The 23,892-nt window shown below is 39.1% G+C and overlaps 1 protein-coding gene across 1 annotated transcript in view; it reads left to right on the top strand.

The window, feature by feature from the left end:
* LOC115209060 (sporulation-specific protein 15) overlaps positions 1 to 23,892 on the top strand; it is a 327,011-nt gene that overhangs the window by 88,958 nt on the left and 214,161 nt on the right. Inside the window, exon 8 of the mRNA XM_029777134.2 lies at positions 23,173 to 23,244. Within this exon, the coding sequence (XP_029632994.2) occupies positions 23,173 to 23,244 (72 nt within the window). The remainder of the gene's footprint in view (positions 1 to 23,172; positions 23,245 to 23,892) is intronic.

The raw sequence follows: 23,892 nt of genomic DNA, 5'->3' as shown, positions 1-23,892 counted from the left end.
TGTCTGTCCGTCTGTCTGTCTGTCTGTCTGTCTGTCTGTCTATCTCTCTATCTATCTATCTCCACCATGTCTCCCCTCCCTCTCTTTTTCTCTCTCCCTCTCCTCTCTTTCTTTCTCACTCTTTCACTCCCTCTCTCCCTTCTCTCTTTCTCTTTTTCTCTCCCTCCCCACTCTCTCTCATGTATGCACACTTTCACACACTTTCACACACACACATACACATACACTCTTACACTCAAGTATGCACATATCCAATACAATGAAATACACAACCAAAACAGTTTCTCCTCTGCCTCTTCTTTCACACTCCATTATTTGCTTTTTTACTGATTTAAAACCCATGCTAGCATGGAAAGCGGACATTAAACGATGATGATGATGATGATTTAGTCATTGGACTACAACCACGCTAGAGTACCACCTTCGAGCTTTAAGTTGATCATATTGACCCTAATACATATTTCAGTTGATAAACTATTTTATCAATTTCTGTTTGTTGAACAACTAAGTTATGTGTCATACTTACAAAAATTAAAGAAAAAAGACAGAGCAGCACCCATGACTTTCAGACACATTTTCTCACACTTAGAATTGCTGTAACATGGAATAAACTATTCACATCAGTCATTGGCTATCAGGGCACTGCATCCTTCAAAAATTCCATCACCTGGCTGAGTATATGTTGTATTATTATTCTAAATTGTTGAACCTACCTGAATTTTATTTTTAAATATAATACACATGACATCTCAGGTTGTCTACCTGAGCACTTCACAGTGCTGTCTATATAATAAAAAAAAATATATCTATATCTATATATATATATATATATAAGACCTGGCAAGCCAAGTGAGACCATAACCTGTGGCCTTTGCCAGGGGTGTAACCAGCTCATTTATGCATACCTTTCATTCATTGGACACTAAACTCTGCTTGTGAAGACCTGTTGAGGCAAGTGAAATCGAAATCGAAATTAAATTCGTTGACTGGCATACGTGCTAGTGGAGCACTAAGAGCACCATCCGAGCATGATCGTTGCCAGAGCAGCTGACTGGCTTCCATGCTGGTGGCACACAAAAAGCACCATTTGAGCGTGATCATTACCAGCGTCACCTCACTGGCACTTGTGCCGGTGGCACGTGAAAAAGCATTCGAGCGAGGTCATTGCCAGTGCTACTGGACTGGCTCCTGTGCAGGTGGCACATAAAAAACACCATTTGAGCATGGCCATTGCCAGTACCGACTGAATGACCCTCATGCCAGTGGCACGTAAAAGCACCCACTACACTCTCAAAGTGGTTGGCGTTAGGAAGAGCATCCAGCTGTAGAAACTCTGCCAGATCAGATTGGAGCTTGATGTAGCCATCTGGTTTGCCAGTCCTCAGTCAAATCATTCAACCCATGCTAGCATGGAAAGCGGAAGTTAAACGATGATGATGATGACGAGATATATATATATATATATATATATATAGTCCACAGATGTGATCCAGTGATTCTCCATATAGACGACACTTGGCCACAGCATTTACTCCATTCCCTTGTGCTTTAGCCATTCTCCTCCACGTTGTTCCAAACATTTTTCTTAAATCATCTTCCCATCTGATTGGAAGTCTTCTTTCAAAAATTCCATGCTTCCCAAAATTTAGCATTTCTACTCCTGACATGTCTATGCATCATTTCTTTCTTTCTAGCTCTTTTACTGATCTCTTTGAGTTTTATTCTGAGTACTACACATGAACTTTTAGCTTTTATTACTTTCTTTCTTTATTTGACTTAATACTGATTTCTGGCCCCTATTTTACCATTTTTCAATGAGTTGTTGTGCACCTAAGTATTGAATACAATAAGCTCATTCAGGACCTGAATAATAATAATAATAATAATAATAACAACATCGAAAAATACCTTAGGAATGAGAACCCAGGTTCGAAATTTCCCCAAGACAACTGATGAAGGCTGGAGGGTATATCAGCCGAAATGTTAACAACAAACAAATATCCGTCAAATGTAAATAATGTACATAATTCCTCATCGCTTAAATATAGAACTGAATAAACTTGGGACATGCAAACAGGTTTTGCCTTTTTGTTTTTCCTTTTTTTATACCAATGCAGGTATGATTGTGTAATTAACAAACTCACTTTGCAACCATATAGATTTGGGATCAGTTTCACTGCTCAGCACTGGGGCTGGTGTCTTCTACTATAGCCCTGAGTCGACGAATACCAATGCCTTGCAAGTAGATTTGATAGATGGAAACAGTGAGAAAGCCCACAGCCATACAGACCATGCTAAAACAGACATGGAGACCAGACAGCTCATCAGCCGCCCAACTCCTGTCAAACTATCCAACCCATGCCAGCATGGAAAATAGACGTTAAATGATGATGATGATATAAAACTACTGGCAGGATATATATATATATATCATCATCATCATCGTTTAACATCCGTTTTCCATGCTAGCATGGGTTGGATGGTTCAACCGTCATCTGGGAAGCCAGGAGGCTGCACCAGGCTCAAGTCTGATCTGGCAGTGTTTCTACAACTGGATGCCCTTCCTAACGCCAACCACTCCGTGAGTGTAGTGGGTGCTTTTTACGTGCCACCGGCACAAGTATCACAACTACAATTTCCATTGACTTTTGATCGATATATATATATTTATGTCCTGCCAGTAGTTTTGTGCATTTGTGTGTGTGTGTGTGTGTGTGTGTGTGTATGTCTGTCTGTCTGTGTGTGTCTGTGTGTATGTGTGTGTGTGTGTGTGTGTGTGTGTGTGTGTGCACACATGTGTGTTCGTTCTTGTGTTGTATTTGCTCCCTCCACAGTTTGACAACTGGGATTAGTTTGTTTACAATATGTCTGTAACTTAAACAGATTGGCAGAAGAGGCTAGTAAATTAAGTAGCAAGCGGACTTATAACAAGTACCAGTGTCAATTCGTTTGGCTAAACTCTTCAAGGCAGTGCCCCATCATGGCCACAGTCCAATGACTGAAACAAGTTAAAGATAAAAAAACAAAAGATAAAATATAGTGCTTCAATTTCAGATTGAAAAATAGATTCTGCAAACTTCCAAAAAAAACTTATGGTAAATTGATTAAAATACATTAATCATGCTTTTAGTATAGGATATTATAAAAATTAAAATCACTCATAAGTGAATAACTGAAAGTAATTATTTTTCAATTTGTAACTAAGTCTAAAAACTGCATATATGTAAAGGAAATAGAAAAGAAAACAAATTTAACAGTGATGATATTTAAGCTTAGCAAGTAAAAATAGAGATAGCTTAAATGAATAAGAGAAGAGAAATTATAATGTAAGATTGGTTTCAAAGATCCATTCTAATTTGAGCTGCTTCTCCATCTGGTTGTCTTTTATGTTTTAGCTCTTTATATTCTGGGTTTTTTTCTTTTTCTCTTTCTCTTTCCATACACTCTTTTTTCCTTCCCTTCTATTAGTTTCAGCATATTTACTATTAGTTCATTAAAAATCTCAGCAACCAAACACCAAACCAGTGCTGGTATTTAATCTTTTGTTTTAAAATATATTAACAATCATTTTCCTGAACATATATGGAACATTCATTGTTCCGTAATCACAGCTGTTGGTTAAAATCACAGAAATCAGTAGAATATATGAAGAGGTTGTTCGCCATTTTATTTGTTTCTTTTTTTATTTCTTTGTAGTTGTTATTGTTGTTCTTGTAGTTGCTGTTGTTGTTTGTCTTTTATTTATTTATTTATTTATTTAATGTTTTCTTCATTGATTTACTCAAGCATTAAATGAAAAGAAAAATTCCTCTCTCGATCATCCTTTTTTTTTATATAATGATCTTCCAATTTCTCACCTCTTCCCTGTCTTTAATATTTCTTCCCACCAACAATTTAATCATCATCATCGTCGTCATCTTCATCATCGTCGTCGTCGTCGTCATCATCATCATCATTACCATCATTGTCACTTCCATCAATAACCATCAGATATTTCCTTCATTGTTCTCACCACTTTCACTATCAACGTTACCATTACCATCACCCTTATTATTACAGTTCATACTGGTACTACTTCTACCATTACTACCACCACGACCATCACTTTTCTTTACAGTTGCCAGTTGCCTTTCCATCCCCCTCATCTTCTGCTCCCCATAGTCTGGCAATCCCCCACCCAAGCCACCCACTTATACTTACCACATGCCTTGAGGAGTCACCTGGACACCTCATCCCTAATATCTATCTCTTCACAGCTCCTACTACTCTCTCTCTCTCTCTCTCTCTCTCTCTCTCTCTCTCTCTCTCTCTCTCTCTCTCTCTCTCTCTCTCTCTCTCTCTCTCCAACTAAATATGAGTAACCATGCAGCTCTTCTCCAAGAACCTACTCTGCCATCTCCCCACTTCTCTAATACTTTAATCGTCATCTTCCAGTGAAGGCACATGGCTCAGTGGTTAGAGCATCGGGCTCACAGTCATGAGGTAGTAAGTTCGATTCCCAGATCTGGCTGTGTGTTGTGTTCTTGAGCATGATACTTCATTTCATGTTGCTCCACTTCATTCAGCTGTTAAAATGAGTTGCGATATCACTGGTGCCAAGCTGTATCTGCCTTTTGCCTTGGATAACATCGCTGGCATGAAGAAGGGAGACTGGTGTGCATGGGTGACTGTTGGTCTTCCATAAACAACCTTGCCCAGACTTGTGCCTCGGAGAGGAACTTTCTAGGTGCAATCCCATGATTATTCATGACTGAAGGGGGTCTTTACCCTCTCCCAGCATAAAGCTGACTCCCCCCCACCGCTTTCCTTGGGGTTCATTGTCTTGTAAGTTGCATGGCAACCTTAATATAATAATGAAATTATTGTATACAGTACTCAGGTGCACCACAACTTGTCAGAAAGTGCATATAGAGTATATGCAGTAATGTACAAATGTCTGGAAAGAGAACAATGTATGAGTCAGATACATGCTTGTGTGTGAATGGAGGGGAGAAAATCAGGTGTAGTGATGGCGAATCTCAGAAAGCATGGAAGTTTTGAAGGATGCAGTGCTCCGACAACTAACAACTGATGCCGGCAGTTTGTTCCATGCTTCAGCAACTCTCAGCGTGAAAAAATGTTTCCCAAAGTCATGGGAGCTGTGCTGTTTTCTGACTTTGTAAATATGTCCACGGGTGTTTGACGGGTGGAGTTTGAAAAGGTGCTCAGAGTTATTGTTTGTAAGATGGTTGATAATTTTATGGGTGTCTGCCAAGTCAGCTGCCAGACGTCGGAGTTTCAATGTGTCCATGCCCAGGGAAGTAAGGCGTTCAGAATATGGCAAATGCCTGATGGAGGGTATTCTTTTGGTTGCACGTCGCTGAACAGCTTCCAGATGATTGATATCCTGGGCAAGATAGGGGTTCCAGACCGGTGATGCAAATTCCAGGTGAGGTCTTACCATAGCTATATAAAGCCGCAGATAGATAGCCAGAGAGCGACTCACAAAGGATTTTGTGAGTGATGCCAAGACACCCTCAGCCTTCTTGACAATTTTAGCGATGTGTCTTGTCCAACACAAATCACTGTCGACAATAACACTCAGGTCATGTTCACATGAAGACTTTTTGAGATTAGTGTTGTGGAGGGAGTAGGTGGACACTGGGTTTCTCCTCCCAAAATGCATGGTGGTACATCTGTCCACAGCCAGCTTGAGTTGCCAGTCCATGATCCACTGCTGCATTGTGTCCAGGTCTGCTTGCAATAGAGATCTATAGTGTACAGGATCTGACCTCTTTATTTCGAGGTACAGCTTGATGTCATCTGCATATTTCAGCATTGTGGCATTCTTTAAGTTGGCATCTATGTCACTAACATATGCAACAAATAAAAGGGGGCCAAGAACAGATCCCTGTGGTACACCAGATGCCATCTCATAGGGTGAAGAGTGCTGTCCTAGAACTGTGACAACCTCTTTTTGGCCGAAGATAAAGGACTTCAACCAGTTATAGAGTTTGTCTCTTATGCCCAACGCAGAGAGCTTCACCATAAGTCTTTTGTGTGGCACAGAGTTAAAAGCCTTAGCAAAGTCCAGGTAAACAACATCCACCCAGGATCCGCAATCAGTGATTTGGGTAACGTCCTCAAGAAACTCTATGAGTTGATTACAGCAGCTGGAGTTAGGAATAAATCCAAATTGTGACGGCTGGATGAGGCTGTGAGACTTTCAGAAGTTCCAGAGGGTTTCTCTGATACAGGATTCCATCAGTTTGGTGATGCAGCTAGTAAGACTAACGGGGCGATAGTTGACAGGCGATGTGCGGTCACCTTTTTTGAACAGAGGGATAACACTGGCAGTTTTCCACTGTTCTGGAGTAACACCATTGTCAAGACAGAATTGGAAGAATAGAGAAAGTTGACTTAGAAGAAAGTACCCACCGCGTTTTAGAAGTAGGTGTGCATATGAGTGTTTGTGTGTGTGTATATGTGCAAGTGTGTGTATATTTGTGTGTGCATGTGAGTGTGTGTGTGTGTCTGTGCGTATATGTGTGTGCATGTGTATGTGTGCATGCAAGTGCGTGTGTTTGTGTATGAGTGTTGATATCATGTGATGGCTGTAAATGAGTACCATCATCATACAAGTGATGTTGTTGATTTCCTGTCTTTCATGTAAAACATCTCTGACTATGGTGATATATTACCTTGCTTGGAAAGAGGTGAGGGATGGCAATAGCAAGAGCTGTCTGTCTGATTCATGCAAGCATGGAATAGTGAAAGTTAAACAATACAGTCATTGCATCTCCTGATATGTTTGTTGTACAGCATGCACCTTTTCAGGCAACATCGATTTCAAGAAAGGAGAGAGTTAACGTACAGCACATACATTCAATCACTATAAACAAATTTTGTGTGCAGATTCTTCAGCAGAATTGCAGAACCTTCTTTCTTGTAGTACATTGGGCACATGTTCAGGCAACATCAATATGATGGAGGAAGTGAGCTAATGTACACCACATACACTTAATCACCATAAATAAATCATGTATGCAGAGTGTTCAGCAAGAAATATGTGTGACAACCATCATTGTTAGTGTAAGCACAGGTTGTTGTTGTTGTAGACTATTCTCTTTTTAACTAGGACAAATAGAGCAGATTGAAGTTAATTTTCTCATACATTACTGAGAATGTTGAGCCCTTATTCATCCCTGATTGTTGTAGCGGTATAAAAAGGTGGGCTTTTAGCATCAGAAATAACCACGAAAAAACTTCCACCCACCCACGCCCCATTTTCTCCCAAATTAGTTTTTTTTTTTTTTTTTTTGCCAAAAATCCCCGTTTTCGGATATGGCAGTCCCGGAAAATTGCCAAAAATCAGCATTGTGAAATTTTTTACCCACCTTTCCCCATCAACTTCTTCAATTTTGATTTTTTCCACAACACTAACCCTAAAACGCTAACCCTAACCCTAAAACTCTAACCCTAACCCTAAACATAACCTCAACCCTAAAATCATAATTGTAATTACAGAAATGTTTTGAAATTTTTGTCCGAATAATGATGTCTGTATTTTTCTGCATATTTAGAAAAAAAAATCTTTAAAAAAAATTTTACTAAGATTTTTGAAAATTTTTTACAGAATCATAATCTCCGTATTTTTCCGCATATTTTGAAAAGAAAAATTGTGAAAAAAGTTTTAAATGAAGGAAATGGGGATGGGTGATAATTTAGAAATGTCAATTTTTGTCAATTTTGTTTGCAGATTCGTATTCCCCGTAGCCGAAAATGGGGGAGGGTGTCGAAAAAAAAATTTGTTTTAAGGGTGGATTTTTTTTTGGGGGGGGGGGTCTTGCCATAACTACATTAGGCCTAATTAGAGAGAAAAATATTAGCAGTGCGCTAAAATTAGCTGGCTGAACAAAGCAAGGGAGACTACTCTGCACATTTCTGAGATTTTATTTTTTCGTTATTATCACCGGAATATATTTTTCCCTATTGCCTACTAAACCCGTAACCAACTTAGTATATAGAACCATTCATAAAAAAGATTGAGTATACTGGGAAATGAGATTCATTGACGATTTAATTATACAAGCTTACTAATTCATATATATATGTAATAAAAATTTATGTAGTGTTTGTTAAAAAGCAAATTTCTGCACTTGAGATTAAATGTGGAGGAATTAGGACATTGGAAATAACCAATATAGGTGCTTTTTTGTAATTGGTTGACCTGCTGAAACTAACAACCAAATTAGTTTCATTAACCCTTTTGATAATAAACTGCCTGAAACAGCTCTTGGTAATATGAAACCAAATCCCATCAAAATTTCTTGTTAATTTATGTTCCAAGCACCAGACTGATAATGACGAAATTATTTTACAAAATTCTTCATTATTTTCAAAATTAAGTGAAGCAGATGCCGGCGTGGCTGTGTGGCAAGAAGCTTGCTTCCTAATCACATGATTCCAGGTCCAGTCCCACTGCATAGCACTTTGGACAAGTGTCTTCTACTATAGCCTTAATCTGACCAAAGCCTTGTCAGTGGATTTGGTAGACGGAACCTGAAAGAAGCTTGCTATATATATATATATATCTGTGTGTCATTGAGTCTGTACTTGCACCTGCCTCCACCACTTGACAACCAATGTTGGTCTGTTTACATCCCCATAACATAGCAGTTCAGTAAAAGAGATTGATAGGATAAGTAAAAACAAAACACTGTAAAGAGTTGATTCATTCAACTAAAGATTCTTCAAGGTGGTGCCCTAGCATGGCCACAGTCCAATACTTGAAACAAGGAAAAGATAAAAGTTAAAGACAGTATATATCAACAGAAATACAGTAACAAGTTAAGGCAGTGAGCTGGCAGAAACGTTAGCATGCCGGGCGAAATGCGTAGCCGTATTTCGTCTGCCGTTACGTTCTGAGTTCAAATTCTGCCAAGGTCGACTTTGCCTTTCATCCTTTCAAGATGTAATTGACTTAATCCGTTTGTCTGTCCTTGTTTGTCCTCTCTGTGTTTAGCCCGTTGTGGGTAGTAAAGAAATAGGTATTTTGTCTGCTGTTACTTTCTGAGTTCAAATTCTGCCGAGGTCAACTTTACCGTTCATCCTTTCGGGGTCGATAAATTAAGTACCAGTTATGCACTGCGATCAATGTAATCGACTTAATCCCTTTGTCTGTCCTTGTTTGTCCCCTCTGTGTTTAGCCCCTTGTGAGCAATAAAGAAATAAGAAATACAGTAACAAAGGGTTAATCAGAAAGTAACACTGGAAGAGTTCCACATGCAAATAAAAATAGGGTAGGGGAGAGTTTCCCAATATAGTGAGATGAAAAACATTGACCAAAAGATATTATCCCTAAAGTTTGTGAACAAAAACTCGGAGTATTTAAAGTCTAAAATTAGGGAGCAATGGGATTGGTTGTAGTGGTAGTAATACTTGATGACCTTGGTACTGGTCCCACATACAAAATACTCATTACATTCTGTAAAGTGGTTGGGGTTTGGAAGGATATCCAGCTCTAGAAACCATACCAAAACAGACAATGGAACCTAGTGTGGAACCTGGTGAGGCTCCTGCCTTTGTCAGTTCCTGTCAAACCATCCAACCCATGCCAGCTTGGAAAATGGACATTAAATAATGACGATATAACAGGATTCTTTCAGTTTCTGTCTGCTACACATACTTACAAGTATTTGATCAGACCAGGGCTATAGTAGAAAGCACTTGCCAAAAGTGCCATGCAGTGGTTGTAGTGGTAGTGTTCTTGTTGTTGCTGTTGTTGTTGTTGTTACTGCTACTGCTACTGTTTTTGTTAAGCAACAAGATGGGTAAGGGTGATTAGGTGATGGTCTAGGGCTTAGGGGCAGGAGACCCCAGACCTTGGAAAAATGAAAAAAAATCTTTGGTCGTCTTGTAGTCGAGGGCTCTTTGTTAATGCCCAACACCACTGGGAGGTGGCCCTCGAAGTCACTGGAAATGGGGATCTCCAGGTCCAAATTCTTAAACAGCTGCTGCTTCTGCTGTGGCTGCTGCTGCTGCTACTGCTGCTGTTGCTGTTGTTGTTGTTGTTATTGTTGTTGATTAGCCTCAGGTCAGTCCTGATCAAAGAGATATATACGCAAAGCACTCACGTTTGAGCTATGATAATCTCATCTTTAATTGTGGTTGTTTAGTAGCCTCAAGCCAGCCCTGGTTAAGCAAAACAAAGATCAAAGTTATTCTAGTAATGACCATCCCATCTTATGTGGTGGTTGTTTTGCCTGAGGTCAGGTCTAATAAGAACCTTCCGCCCACGGTCATTTTGTTTTCTTTTATGAGTCTGTAGGATCACATTACCTAATATATTCATTCCTTTTGTAAGACAAAACAATGTACTTTGAGGTATTATAATAGGCTGCTATTTCTAGCAGGTTGACTAACAACTGCATAAAGACTCCCACATTGGTCTGTAATGGTAGTTGAAAGCACTGGTATGTTTTTATTATATTGGTGCAATAGCATATGTAGTATTAATCTTACTGAAACAATACCTTTTGCTATTGTTGTTGTTGCTGTTGTTGAATGTGATGATGATGATGATGGGTGGTGGTGGTGGTGGTATTTCTGTCAGTTTCAGTTGCAGTCGTTTTATGTGTTGTCAACATCATCATTGTCATTTGTTATTGTTGTTGTTATTGTGGCTGCTGCTGCTGCTGCTGCTGCTGTTGATGTTGTTGTTACCTTTTCGTTATTGATTTCAATATCCAACAACCATTGCAATCTGAGACAATTATATCAGCTCATGCATGAAAGAGGATTAGTTCTACTGGAAGTGTTAGTGATACAAATTAACCATCCTGGAGGCTACGTTTTTTTGTTGTTTTTTTTTCCTCAAATTACTTGACGTTTGATGGCAGCCAACCATCAGAGAAGTTTGATTTGAGCTACACACACACATCTCATAATTATTATTTGCACATTGTTGGAGAGTTTATTTCGGTCATATCCTTATAGAATCAGGTAATGTTTACAACAACTCAAGAACTACAATCATGTCAAGCCATGTAGGTAGAGGGAGGTGAGGCTTCACTTCCATTGCTTGATTTGCTAGAAAAAGAAGGCAAGGTACCGCTCAGATCATACCCTGTCTACTTATGTATTCCTTTATTTCTTTTACATGTTTCCCCTCAATAGAGTGCAACCATTCTGGGACACCACCTTGAAGGGTTTTATTGAACAAAGCAACTCCCATACTTATTTTTAAGCTTGGGTATTTATCTGGTTCTTTTTGTTGAAATACTAAGTTACAGGGACAAACAAACTAACACCATTGTGAAGTGGTAGGGAGTGAGAAACACAAACACAAAGACACACATACACATTGTCATGCAAAGTACTTGGTGACCCTGTCGGCACTGGTGCCACATAAAAAAACACTGATGATGGTACCGCATAAAAGCATTTATGATGGTTACACACAAAAAAGAACTAGTGATGGGGGGGGGCACATAAAAATACTGGTGTTAGTACCACATAAAAAGCATTGGTGAGGGTTCCATTCCACATAAAAAGCACTGGTGCTCGCTAGGACCATGCAAAAAAGGACTGGTGACAGTGGCACATAAAAAGCACTGGTACTGGTTCCACATAAAAAGCACTGGTGGTGATGCCACATAAAAAACACTAGTGATGATGCCATGTAAAAAGCATTGGTGATTGTGCCATGCGTGATAGTAACACATAAAAAGCACAGATGCTAGTGTCATATAAAAAGCACCCAGTACACGCTGCAAAGTGGTTGGTTTGGGAAGAGCATCCAGCTGTAGAAAGCATGCCAAAATAGACAACTGGAACCTGGTCTTGCAAGTTCGATCTTAATGTCTACTTCTCCATGATTGCATGGTTCAGATGGAATTCATTGAGACAGGTTTTCTATGACTGGGTGCCCTTCCTGTTACCAACTCTCACTTGTTTCCAGGCAAGATAATATTTCCCTAAGACAAGACATGTTTTTCAGAAGACTGGAAATGAATAGCACCATTTGTATAACAGTGACCCTCATTTACAATTATCATGTGATGTCAAATGTTAATAAAGAAAAGGTTTGTATGGTTTCAAAAGTCATTTGATGTTTTATGTCCCTTCTATTTTTTAATCATTGTAAGTCTTTCCCTGAGGAGGGAGCCAGTTTCCAACAAAGATACAAGGCTCCATCTTTGGGATGTAGTTAACACAGACAAATTCATATTTGGAACTTGAGAAAAGTCTTGTATATTTTTACTGTTCCACTCACAGATTGCACTTGTAATGTACAAATTAGCTGCTCAGTTTCTTTTTCTGAATATCCCAGTTTATCCAGATTCTCCTTTAAGCATTTTCTAACGAAACCTACTGCTCTAGTTATTATTGGTATGAATATGAATTCATAGTCTGGATATAGAAGCTGGAGGTTTCAAAGCAGTTATCCATAGATGCCCTCTCTCTTTGATTTTCAAAGAGATATTTATATCTGAAGAGCAGCTGACCTCTATGATGGTACATAGGCCTGTTATGTTTACACTTGACAGAAGTTTTGATGGGAATATTCCAACAGTATGCCTTGAGTTGGTGTTTATGAATGTATTCCTTAACAGAGGGATTTTCTAAGTTTATTTCAGGACAGTCTTCTTTGCAGATGGCATTATAAATTGTTTTGGCAACAACATCGTGCTGCATAGGGAGGTAGTACCATGACGACATTTTAGGACAGCTGCTCATCACATGCATGATGTCTTCCACAGAAACATGACATAGCCTACACATGTGGTTGCACCTAGGGATTACAAGAGAATCACTGTCTCTCTTGTTCACTAGGTACTTTGTGGCAATCTCTTGTTCCTGGATTGCAAATGCATAGCCCTCAAAGTGTGATGTGATGTAGTGGTCTTGTAACCTAGAGAGGCTGCACTTCATGTCAATTCTACTGTCTTTTTCAAGCTTCTGGGCAACATACCCATGCATATTTTTTTTATTTTTTTTATTCTTTTGTATGTTGAGTGCTTTCCATCCAGGTCTTCCCTGAGGTAAGAAAGCCCAGCTGTTTTGGGGCTGTATAGGAGATCGCCAGGAAGAGAGTGCTTCTTGAGGAGCTCGCTGCCAACTCGTACAATGTAGCTCATTTCACTTTTCAGCACTGCATTTATATATTTACTTTTGCTGCTGTTGTTTAGCAGGTGCTACCTGAATGATACCATATGGCATTCGAAGGCTGTCTACACTGATCTCAGGCCACTACCACCTTCATTTCTTCTTAGGTAGAGCCTGTCAACATAACTGTTTCTGTAGAAGTTTCTAGTTGTTGTCAGGATTTTGTAGATTTTGATATTTATGGAGTGGAGTTCCTCTACAGACCAATCAAGTATCCCGAATGTTGGGCTCAGCACTGCTACTGCAAATGCATTGTGGGATATTGTTTTGTCATAAGAGGAGAGTTCCTACTGCCATATTTTCCTAAGTCTGGTGAAACATTCTTGGGTTACTCTATCATTATTCACAGTGCCTTCGTATGATACATTTTGGTCTATGCCTAGGTACATGTAACATTCTTTGTGTGGAATGGGGGAGATAGAGAGACTATTGATGCACAGGTTTTGGGTTTGGAGGACTGACTTTTCTTGTTCTTTAACAGTATTTTATGTGTGTATGTATGTATCTATGTATGTAGGCATGCATGCATGCATGCATGTATGCATGCTTATACATACATGATAGATCACTAACCACTAAACCTTTTCTATTTTCTCTCCCTGTTTATTTCTGTGTTCCTTTCTGTCGAAGAACGTAGGCTCAAAACATAAAAGACTTTCTCACTTCCCAAGCATTAAACTAATACATCTGTTCGTTGTTTACACACCCATCTTCATCTTTTGTTTTTTTTTGTAAATTCTCACTATATATATATATATATATATATATATATATATATATATATATATATATATATAAACATTTTGCATAGGCATAGTAAAACTAATAATCTAGTGTTTGAATTCAATATGTCTATACTTCAGAATGAAGCATTAGGCAAATGCTAAATGTAATATGAAATTAGATAAATGACAAGGGAACAGATATAATCATCTTCATTAGCTTACAGCTGTTTCTGCTGAGTGCTTGTGCACCACTTTATAACTTCCTATATATATATATATATATATATATATATATATATATATTATCATTTATTTGTTTCAGTCATTGGACTACAGTCAGGGCTTCTTTCAGTTTTTGTCTACTACATCCACTCACAAGCCACACTGTGTGACACTTTGGGCAAGTGGCATACAGTAAGACAGAACCCAAAGTCATGGGTACCTAGTCAAACTTCTAAATCAAACAGTCATGCTTGGGCCTGAATGTGCATGTGTCTGTGTGTGAGTGGGTGTGTATGAGGGGCGTTCAATAAGTAATGCCCCTGACCCACTTCCCATACCAGTAGAGCAACGGAACTTGGCACAGTTATTGGTCTTTTTCTACATAGGAACCACTCAGAGTTACGCATTTCTCCCATCATTTGATCCAGCTCTGGAGACCGTTTTTGTAAAAGACCCCAGCTTGGTCCTCCATCCACGACGTGACTTTAGAAATCAAGGCTGCATCATCTGGGAAATGCTTTCCTTTCAAAAACAACTTCATGGCTGGGAAGAGGTGAAAATCAGAGGGTGCAAGGTCAGGAGAGTAGGGGGGTGGGGGAGGAGTTCATAGCCGCACGCCTGTGCTTCTGATCTGGCGACACGCGAGTTGTGGACCAGAGCGTTGTCCTGCAGGAGGAGGATGCCTTTGCTGATCTTGCCCCGCCTCTTGATTTTGATAGCTTCTCTTAATTTCCTCAAAAGTGAAGCATAATAGGCTCCTGTAATTATGGTACCCTTTGCCAGGAAATCTGTCATCACTACTCCGTCCTGGTCCCAGAAGACTGTGAGCATGACCTTGCCAGCAGAGGGCTGCACCCTTGCCTTCTTTGGAGGAGGTGAGTCACGGTACTTCCACTGCATTGACTGGGCTTTGGTCAATGGATCATAGTGATGGACCCAGGTTTCATCCTGTGTAATCAGTCTTTTGAAAAATTTTGACTCATCTTCTTGGTACGTCTCCAAATTCATTCTCGAGCACTGGACGCGTTCTTGCTTCTGGAAAGGTGTGAGCAACCTGGGAATCCATCTGGCAGACACCTTTTGCATATGCAAATGGTCATGAATGATAGTTTCCACTGACCCGGTACTAATCTTGACCTCATGGGCTATTTGGCGAATAGTTATGCGTCGATCTTCCAAAATGTCAGCCTCAACTTGACGGACAGATGCCTCATCAATGGCAGAAGGGGGTCGACCAGATCTGGGAGCTGTTTCCACAGAGTTCCGACCATGTTTGAATTCACGATGCCAGCGTTTTACAAGGTCATATGATGGGGCATCATCACCATAAGTTACTTTCATTTCATCAAAAGTCTCCCATGGTGTGCGTCCTTTCAAATACAAAAACCGGATCACTGCTCGACACTCAACAGGCTCCATTTCACACTTGACTCAGTTCAAACACCTGTAAATCAGAAACCATAATTAGTTCAGAGCTGTAATTTGCCACCTAATCTATAGAGATATAAGTAATTGCACATGCAAAATTTCAACTAGATCAAACACCTGGAAGTGGGTCAGAGGCATTACTTATTGAACGTCCCTCGTATGTTCGTGTGTTCATACACATAGTTTGATAGACTGATAGATATACATATATATGCACACATACATATATGCACACACATATACATATATATACATACATACACACACACACACTTATATATATATATATATATATATGCATCTAACAGGCTTCTTTCAGTTTCTATCTACCAAATCTACCCTCATGGCTTTAGTCAGCCTAGAGCTAAAGTAGAAGACACTTGCCCAAGGTATCATACTGTGTAATTGAGTCTGAAACCATGTTTTGTGTGTGTATGTGTGTGCGTATGTGTGTGTGTGTATGTGTGTGCACATGCACCTACACATATATGTATGTGTATGTATCTAACATCATCCGCCTTCAATCAAGAACGTCAGTATTAAATTAAATTTCAACTTTTGTTTTTTGAGTGATGGTTAGGAAGAGCTAGGTTTAAAATTGCAACATCCATAAATTAGGACATGTTGACCTTTTGAACAGGAATTATGTCATTTGTCGATTAAGATATTCAGCCTTGTTGAGAATGTGATCAGCATTAACTGATTAACGAAGCTTACTAGATATCTAATTGGATTAACTGCATCTATTGAATTTAAAATAAATGTTTTTTGCTGTTATTTATTATTTTTTAGTATAATTTCATTGAATCTTTTTTGATAGACAGTAACATTGCTATAATTTCATCAGACATGAAGTGTGGTGGATTTGGCAGAATCAGCAAAAGCAGTAGATAAAATGCCATATAGCACATATAACAGTTGTACAAACGAGTTCCAAATGATGTAAGTGGAAAGCACTTCTAGAAGAGGAAGATCAATAAATACAAGGGAGAAAGTGATGAAGGCTGATCTTATGTTGTACAGCCATTTCAAAATACAGGCAGGCATGGACATGTGGTTAAGAAGTACCCTTCATACCTATGTAGTTTAGGGTTCATTTCCACTGCAGGGTAGTGTGATCAGGTGTCTTCTATGAAGACCTCATATTGAGCAACCAATGTCTTGTGAGTAAATTAGTTCCCAGAAGCTCTAAGAGCCAGCCATAAACAAGTGTGTGAATGTGCATGTGTGTGTGTGTAACACCTTTAGCAATATACCATGTTCAAGTTCAAGAAGACTTGTCGAGCCAAATGAGATTGTAGTCATGGCCAATGCCAGTGTTACGTAACTGGAATGTGAAAAGCACCCACTACACTGTTGGAGTGGTTGGCATTAGAAAGGGCATCCAGCCATAAAAACAAAGCCAAATCAGACTGTCAGACACACACATACATACATACAGACAGACAGACAGACATACATATGTACACACACATGCACATGTGCGCACACACACACACACACACACACACACACACACACACACACACACACACACACACACAACACACGTGCGCACACACACACACAGTGATAGTTTGATTCAGCTCCACATTACTTAAAGTTTTGTGGGTGCACATGATGTCCACATCATCAAATGTTTGGAGGAGGGGGTGAAGAGAATTTAAAAGACCTTTTGAGGGAAAGTATTTAAGCCTTCATAGTAAGTTCAGGTGATGTACTTACTTTCGCTATCATAGCAGCATCAGTTATTTTCTTGATAGGTCCATGTGGTGAATCAGACAGGATATTGGTGTCATTTTGTTAGCATTCTGCAGAATGTGATATTTCAGATACATCAGCTCTTTACATTGAATACTGCATATGACTGAAGTGACAAAATGTCATCATCAATCTGTAAAGTTTGTTATTTCAGTGACAATAGTTATCACGAAGGGAGATAACTAATTTGATGGTGTCAGGTTATATATAAATTTGCATGACTGACATGAGTTATAGTAGACTGTAACCTAATTGGGCAGTAGTAGTTTGTTCATCCTATCATTATATATGGGCCAACTAGGCCTAGGCCAGAATATAAGGGTTATCAGCAGTCAATGCTTTGAAGATTATTAACAGGGTATACATCTGGTGGCAACAATAAGATAGGTCATTTTTTCTTCTATTAATAGATACTGCAGGCTGGTGCAGTATGTGCAGTTTCTTATGGAGGCAGAGTTGGCAATTACAAACCCCAGGTGAGTAAGGAGGTTGCCTTATCGTATATGCTCCATGTGATGTTGGGGAAGTGATACCAGCATCTTCAAATGAAGCAGAACAGAGAGGTGACATTTTCCCTATCCCTACACCTGAAGGAGTGCATGTGTAGTGTGTATCTTTCCTTAAAGTGCATCATGCCAGTGTAGTGTCTTGTAAGGTCACTGGTTGGTGTGAGGGTGGCTCTATAGACCACAGTCTTTGTAAAGTAGAATCATCCCAGTGGGCAGCTGGTAGGATTTCAGAAATTACAGGTTCAAGCATGGGATGCATGGTGGCATCTATTGAGCATGTAATGTTGGAAGTAATTGTATCTAAGCATGAGTATCTAACCTCGACATGTGAATTAACTCTTTAGCATTTAAACCAGCCATATCCTGGCAAAATATCCTACATGTTTCATGTTCAAACTGGCTAGATCCAGCTTCTGACACTTAATCTACAATGTCAAGCTAAAAATATACAATCACATCATCAAAATCTCAAAGTCATAAGATTTTCACAAGGAGAGAAAACTTAAATTTCCTGCTCTGGCAGAAACTGAAAAATGTCACCTAGGTGTGTGGCCCTCAGTGTTACATATATACAAAGGAAAACAGTACATGACAGTAGCTGCTATATGCAAGGAGCCTAAAGAATGGTAACAATTAATTGCACTTCACAGACAATTACATGCAATTCCCCATTATATGGGTGAAAGGTTGACTTGAATTCAAGTCAAGATCATACTGGTTCATCAAGTTCTGGCAAGAGTCTTAGCCATTCTGGAAGAGCATGGCAAGATTGTGTTGGTGAAGTCCACCTCATAACATCAAGAGGACTAGAATTACAATGGAATTTCAGATACTGGTTTCTCCATAAGAAATCAATCACATTCCTGATTTTTCCTTGTTTCGGGGAATATGAGCAGATACCATTGTTTATAGAGAGAAGGACACCTAAATGTTTCATGTGTGGGAATTCAAACTACCTCAAAGCCTTTTAACCCATGGTGGAGAAAGCAGAATGCTCTCCACCATTATTACCAACTCCACAGGAAAAATCCCTTCTTCAAACAGTAGGTGAAGACAGAAAAATTAGCACACTTCTGCCCCTTTCCTCTGACTAAGGCTTCACAGAAGCAAATATCTTGTTATGAGAAGGTTTAGTTGAAATCTCACCACAAGGCCTTTGTTGAGGATGAAAGAAAGACTCAAACTCAAATAAATAGAGGTCGGCCCAAACTGGAGACAGTAATAAGATATGATGGTGATATAGAAAATTTGTTATAAAATCAAACACCAAAAACATCAACACCACCAGAACAAGAGGACCAACTTTTACAATTACTTTCACAACCACAAATGAATTTTAAAAAATCATGTAAACAAAAAAGAAACACCCAAACTACAAAATGACCAACAGTCACCCATTCATATAACCTTTTCCTTTATCAATTTCACTGTTGTTCAGTAGAGTAACTAACAACAAAAATATTTCAACAAGAGGGGTAGGTTTTGCTGAACGCCTTCCAAAAACACCATCAAACAGAATACTAATACAAATTAATGTCAATATGTATCTGGACTTAAAAGAGAAATTCCCCCAGGACATCAGTTAAGTAAGTACCCCAAAACAGCTTACTAGAGAAAATTTTCCCCGCTCCCTCCTCAACCAAAGAGAAGGCTGTTTCAACAGCCATCCACAAAGATAAAGGTAAAATAATTTCATTTTCTTTTCTCTAGCCTAAATGGCTATACCATCAGCAAGACCAGGATTTTTAGTATGCACACATGAGCACCCATATTCAACAGCTGAGATATTCCTAACTTGTGGTCTGTTGTAAGTGGGTAGCAGGGTAGCAGTGCTATTCCAAAAGTCCATAAGTCTCAAAATAAAGGCAATCTTCTTGGACATTGTCAGTAGACTAGTGGTCCCAGGTGTGAATGGCAGTGAAGGTGATGCATTTACTCTGGTGGTCATTTATGCCCCAATAGGAGCTGGAAGGCCAGATTTCTTCAGGTGTCCAGAAACATTCCTGGAAATGTCTCATACTGTAGTACTAGTGGAAAGCTGGAATTGTACATTGAATGCACAGAATGATTGTGTTGGGTTAGTGTATAGCAGAAGGGAATGCAAACGCCTCAAAAACCTGTTTCCAACTGTCTGCCAGGTATTGACAGGATTTCCCTGAAGTGCCAGTGTGGACAGCAGGTCATCCAGATCACAATAGAGTATTTATTAGGTCTGTAGATAGGGATAGCAGGGGATGTCCACAGATTAAACTAGTCAGCAACACAGACCACAAATTTGTGATCTGCACAGTCAATTTAGTAAGACTAATAGACAAGGATCCAGATATTGGAAGTTGGGTGCATCCTTCCCAGCTTGCAAAGACTACAGGGACTGGATTAGTGAACAAGTCAAGCAGTAGTTGATAGGGGCAACTGTCAACAACTGGCCACCCTAAAGAGGATAGAATCAATAGTATTTAGCAAAGAACTAGCTGTAGAAAGAAATAGATTAGAGGGGAAAACTCATGAGCAACCTAGAAGAGGTGTTTAGTAAAGGCATAGTGACTGATGTACTAGCTGTGAAAATGACCCTTGAACATTTTTTTCAGTTGAAACATGAAGGCTGCGTAGTCACACACAAAGGAACTAAAGGTGGGCTTGTCTGAGGTATTCGCAGAGCAACAAAACTATTCTTCACACACTTGTTCAATGTCTATGCATTGCTGTCTTGTGAAGTTATGTTGAACAGCTGCTGTTGCATGTGAGACAGATTCATCTATCAGCCAATGCCTTAGTTATGATTGCCCCACTGCCTTTGTCTAATAGGACAGGTAAAGCATTTTTCCTTTATCTGGTGATCAAGGCTGAAAGGTATGAGGACAGAGCCATTCTTCTTCTTTGGTTGATTCCTCATTGACTTCTTCAAGGTTCATTTGAAAAGAAAAGGGAAGATTGAGAGGGATGTGTTATCATCAACAGAATTTATTGAAAGGTGGGTGGAAGATGCAAAAATGGCAAAGTGGATGACACTGCTCTAAGTGTAGGCCTGTAAGTTGGAGAACAGAAAGTGGAGAGGGCACTTACCTTTGGAGTTCAAGGAGTTCAGTGAGATCTTTGATGGGGGGAGGGGTATGGTTGTCCCTAGACGTCCTCCTGTATCAGGAGGATCACATCATCTTCATCCTTTTTCTAACTGATGTATACTATGTATATTTTCTTATTTTGTACCTGCCGCATACTTTCTACATTTTTTTTTATCATTTCATTCTTTGTAAACCCCAACCCTTTATGCCTTATTCATCACCCTGGCAGAAAATAAAAGAAATAATAATAATAATTATTATTATTATTGTTATTGTTGTGGCTGTTGTTGTTGTTGATGTTATTATTATTATTATTATTATTATTATTATTATCATTGTCATTTACTTTTAATCTGCATGTTTGATGCAATCACCTGTCGGGGCACACCGGTGCCCTAGGGCAAGTGAAGGTTAAGAGTTGTTGAAATATAGCTGAAAGCTTGGGGAGGGGAAGTAGATATATATCTCCATGTAATGCAAACACAAACATTTACATTGATAGGGTTTTTCTAAGGATGGGGCAGTACTTGTTAGCACAATCTTTTGGATTTCCTTGAGACATGGTTTTCCAGGGATATTGTCTAGGTGTTTCTGACATCCCTTTTTTATCATACCTAGGGCACCTACAATAACAGGAACAGTTTTTGTTTTAAGATTCCACATCCTCTGTATTTCGATTTCAGGTCCTTGTATTTACTAAGTTTGTCAAATTCCTTGACAGATACATTTTTATCAGTGGGGACGCTTACTTCTATTAGTCTGCAGGTATTTTCTTCCCTGTCTTTAACAATTATGTCTGGTCGATTAGCCTTGATCGTTCTGTCAGTGTTGACTGGAAAATCCCAGAGGATGGTGACATCTTTACCTTCAACAACTGGCTGAGGATGGTGTTCATACCAGTTAGCAGGAGTGTCGGATTTGCAGTGTTTACATATCTTCCAATGTATATACTGTCCTACCCTATCGTGGCGATTTTTGTATACGTTTGGTGTCAGCACAGGACATCCCGAAACGAGATGGTCTATCGTTTCGTCAAATGTGTCGCAGAATCTGCATTTAGGGTCAGTACCGTTTCGGAGAACGTTAGCCTGGTAATTTCTGGTAAACAAGCTTTGATCTTGTGCTGCCATATGAAACCTTCAGTCTCTGCTTTCAATCCAGAGCTCTTCAGCCACTGATGGGTTGTTGCTTGGTCTACATCAGCATTTGGGCTTCGGAGAATATATTGTCCATGCAGGGGCTTCTGGCTCCACCGCCTCTCAATTTGATTCTGCCCGTTCTTTTTTGCAGTCTGCTTGATTCGCTTTGCTTGCTTGGTAGCAGTGGTTTCCGGCTCTTCATCTGATTCAAGGTAATGTCTAGTTCCCTTTCGAACTTATAAGCTTCCTTGACAATAGAATGTAGCTTTTTGCTGCTTTCGTGTTCGCACACAAGTCGCAGCATCCAGTCCTTTGTACTAGATAGGTACCTGTTCATTCCTACAGTAGAGGTCTTATAGCACAGCTCTAATTGCATCATTCCTCTCCCCCCCGCTGCTTCTAGGTAGGTACAAGCGGTCTACATCTGCCTTAGGGTGGTGCATGCTCTTGGATGTCAGTAACTTTCTTGTCTTCCTGTCCAACTGTTGGAGTTCCGTAAGGTTCCAGTTAATGATGTTAAAACTGTACTGGACTACTGGAAGTGCCAGGGTGTTAATGGCCTCAATGCAATTTTTGGAGTTGAGTTCAATCTTCAGTACAAGCCTTATTCTCCTATAGTATTCCTTTCTTATTTTTTCCTTCATAGTAGCATTCCTAGGTATTTGTAACTTTCCTGTGGGTCAAGTTCCTTGATGGTAGTGTCAATATCTAATTTAACAGAAGCTGTTTGCCTGAGCTTGCCTCTTACAAAAGTTGCTTTAGCACACTTATCAAGGTCAAAATCCATTCCGATATCATTGCTAAACTCTTTAACAGTTGTTAGCAGCCCTTCTAGCTCTTGGTCATTCCTGGCAAACAGCTTTAGGTCGTCCATATAGAAAAGGTGGTTTATTATTATTATTATTATTATTATTATTATTATTATCAGCATTATTATTATTATTATCAGCATTATTATTATTATTATATATTATTATTATTATTATTATCAGCATTATTATTATTATCAGCATTATTATTATTATTATTATTATTATTATTATTATTATTATTATTATTATTACTACTACTACTACTACTACTACTACTACTACTACTACTACTACTACTACTACTACTACTACTACTACAACAACAACAACAACAACATTTCTCTCACCTCCTATTTTAATTTCAGAGTTTGGAAAGTAAGAAACATGATCATTTGAATGAGAGAGAAAAACAGGAAGAGATTATAGATAAATTGAAGGTAAGATACATGTTTTAATTTTCTATTTATGATGTGATGGGAAGTAGATCTCTACCTCATCATCCTCATCTTCTGAATGAACCAATTGCAATTATCTTTCTGCTCTCTTACTGTTGCTACCTTCATTGCTGCTGCCTCTGCTGCTGCTGCTAATAATAATAATAATGGTGGTGGTGATGGTAGTGGTAGTGATGGTAGTGGTAGTGATGGTAGTGGTGGTGGTGTTTAGCCCCAAATCACCTTTGACTAAACAGACCTATGATCAAAAATTCATCTAGAACATCCTTTGTTTTCATTATTGTGGTTTGGAAAATATTTGGCTGGTATTTCTAGCAGGCTGAATGCCCACCACATAGAGGTTCCTAGTAATGCACTAAAACTAATTTAGCCAAACCTACAACCTTTGTTACTTATGAACATCAGTCTTTTGTTTGGCCTAAAGAAATAAATGTACTTAACAGCAATTTTTTTAATCACTCCTATATCACGAAAGATTGGATCTTTAGTTGGATTTAATTGTACTACATTCCTGAAAATGTTAATTCCCTCCTGGGATTCCTGTTATCTGGATATTTTTTTAGCTGCTTTTCAGTGTATAGGGTAAGTTTGTAAGTTGATAGATAGGACTGCCAAAATATGATAAACTAT

The sequence above is a fragment of the Octopus sinensis genome, linkage group LG3 (genome assembly GCF_006345805.1).
Source record: "Octopus sinensis linkage group LG3, ASM634580v1, whole genome shotgun sequence".
NCBI lineage: Eukaryota > Metazoa > Mollusca > Cephalopoda > Octopoda > Octopodidae > Octopus > Octopus sinensis.
The sequence above is the reverse complement of the archived record's forward strand: the minus strand, read 5'-3'. Positions and strand labels throughout refer to the sequence as shown.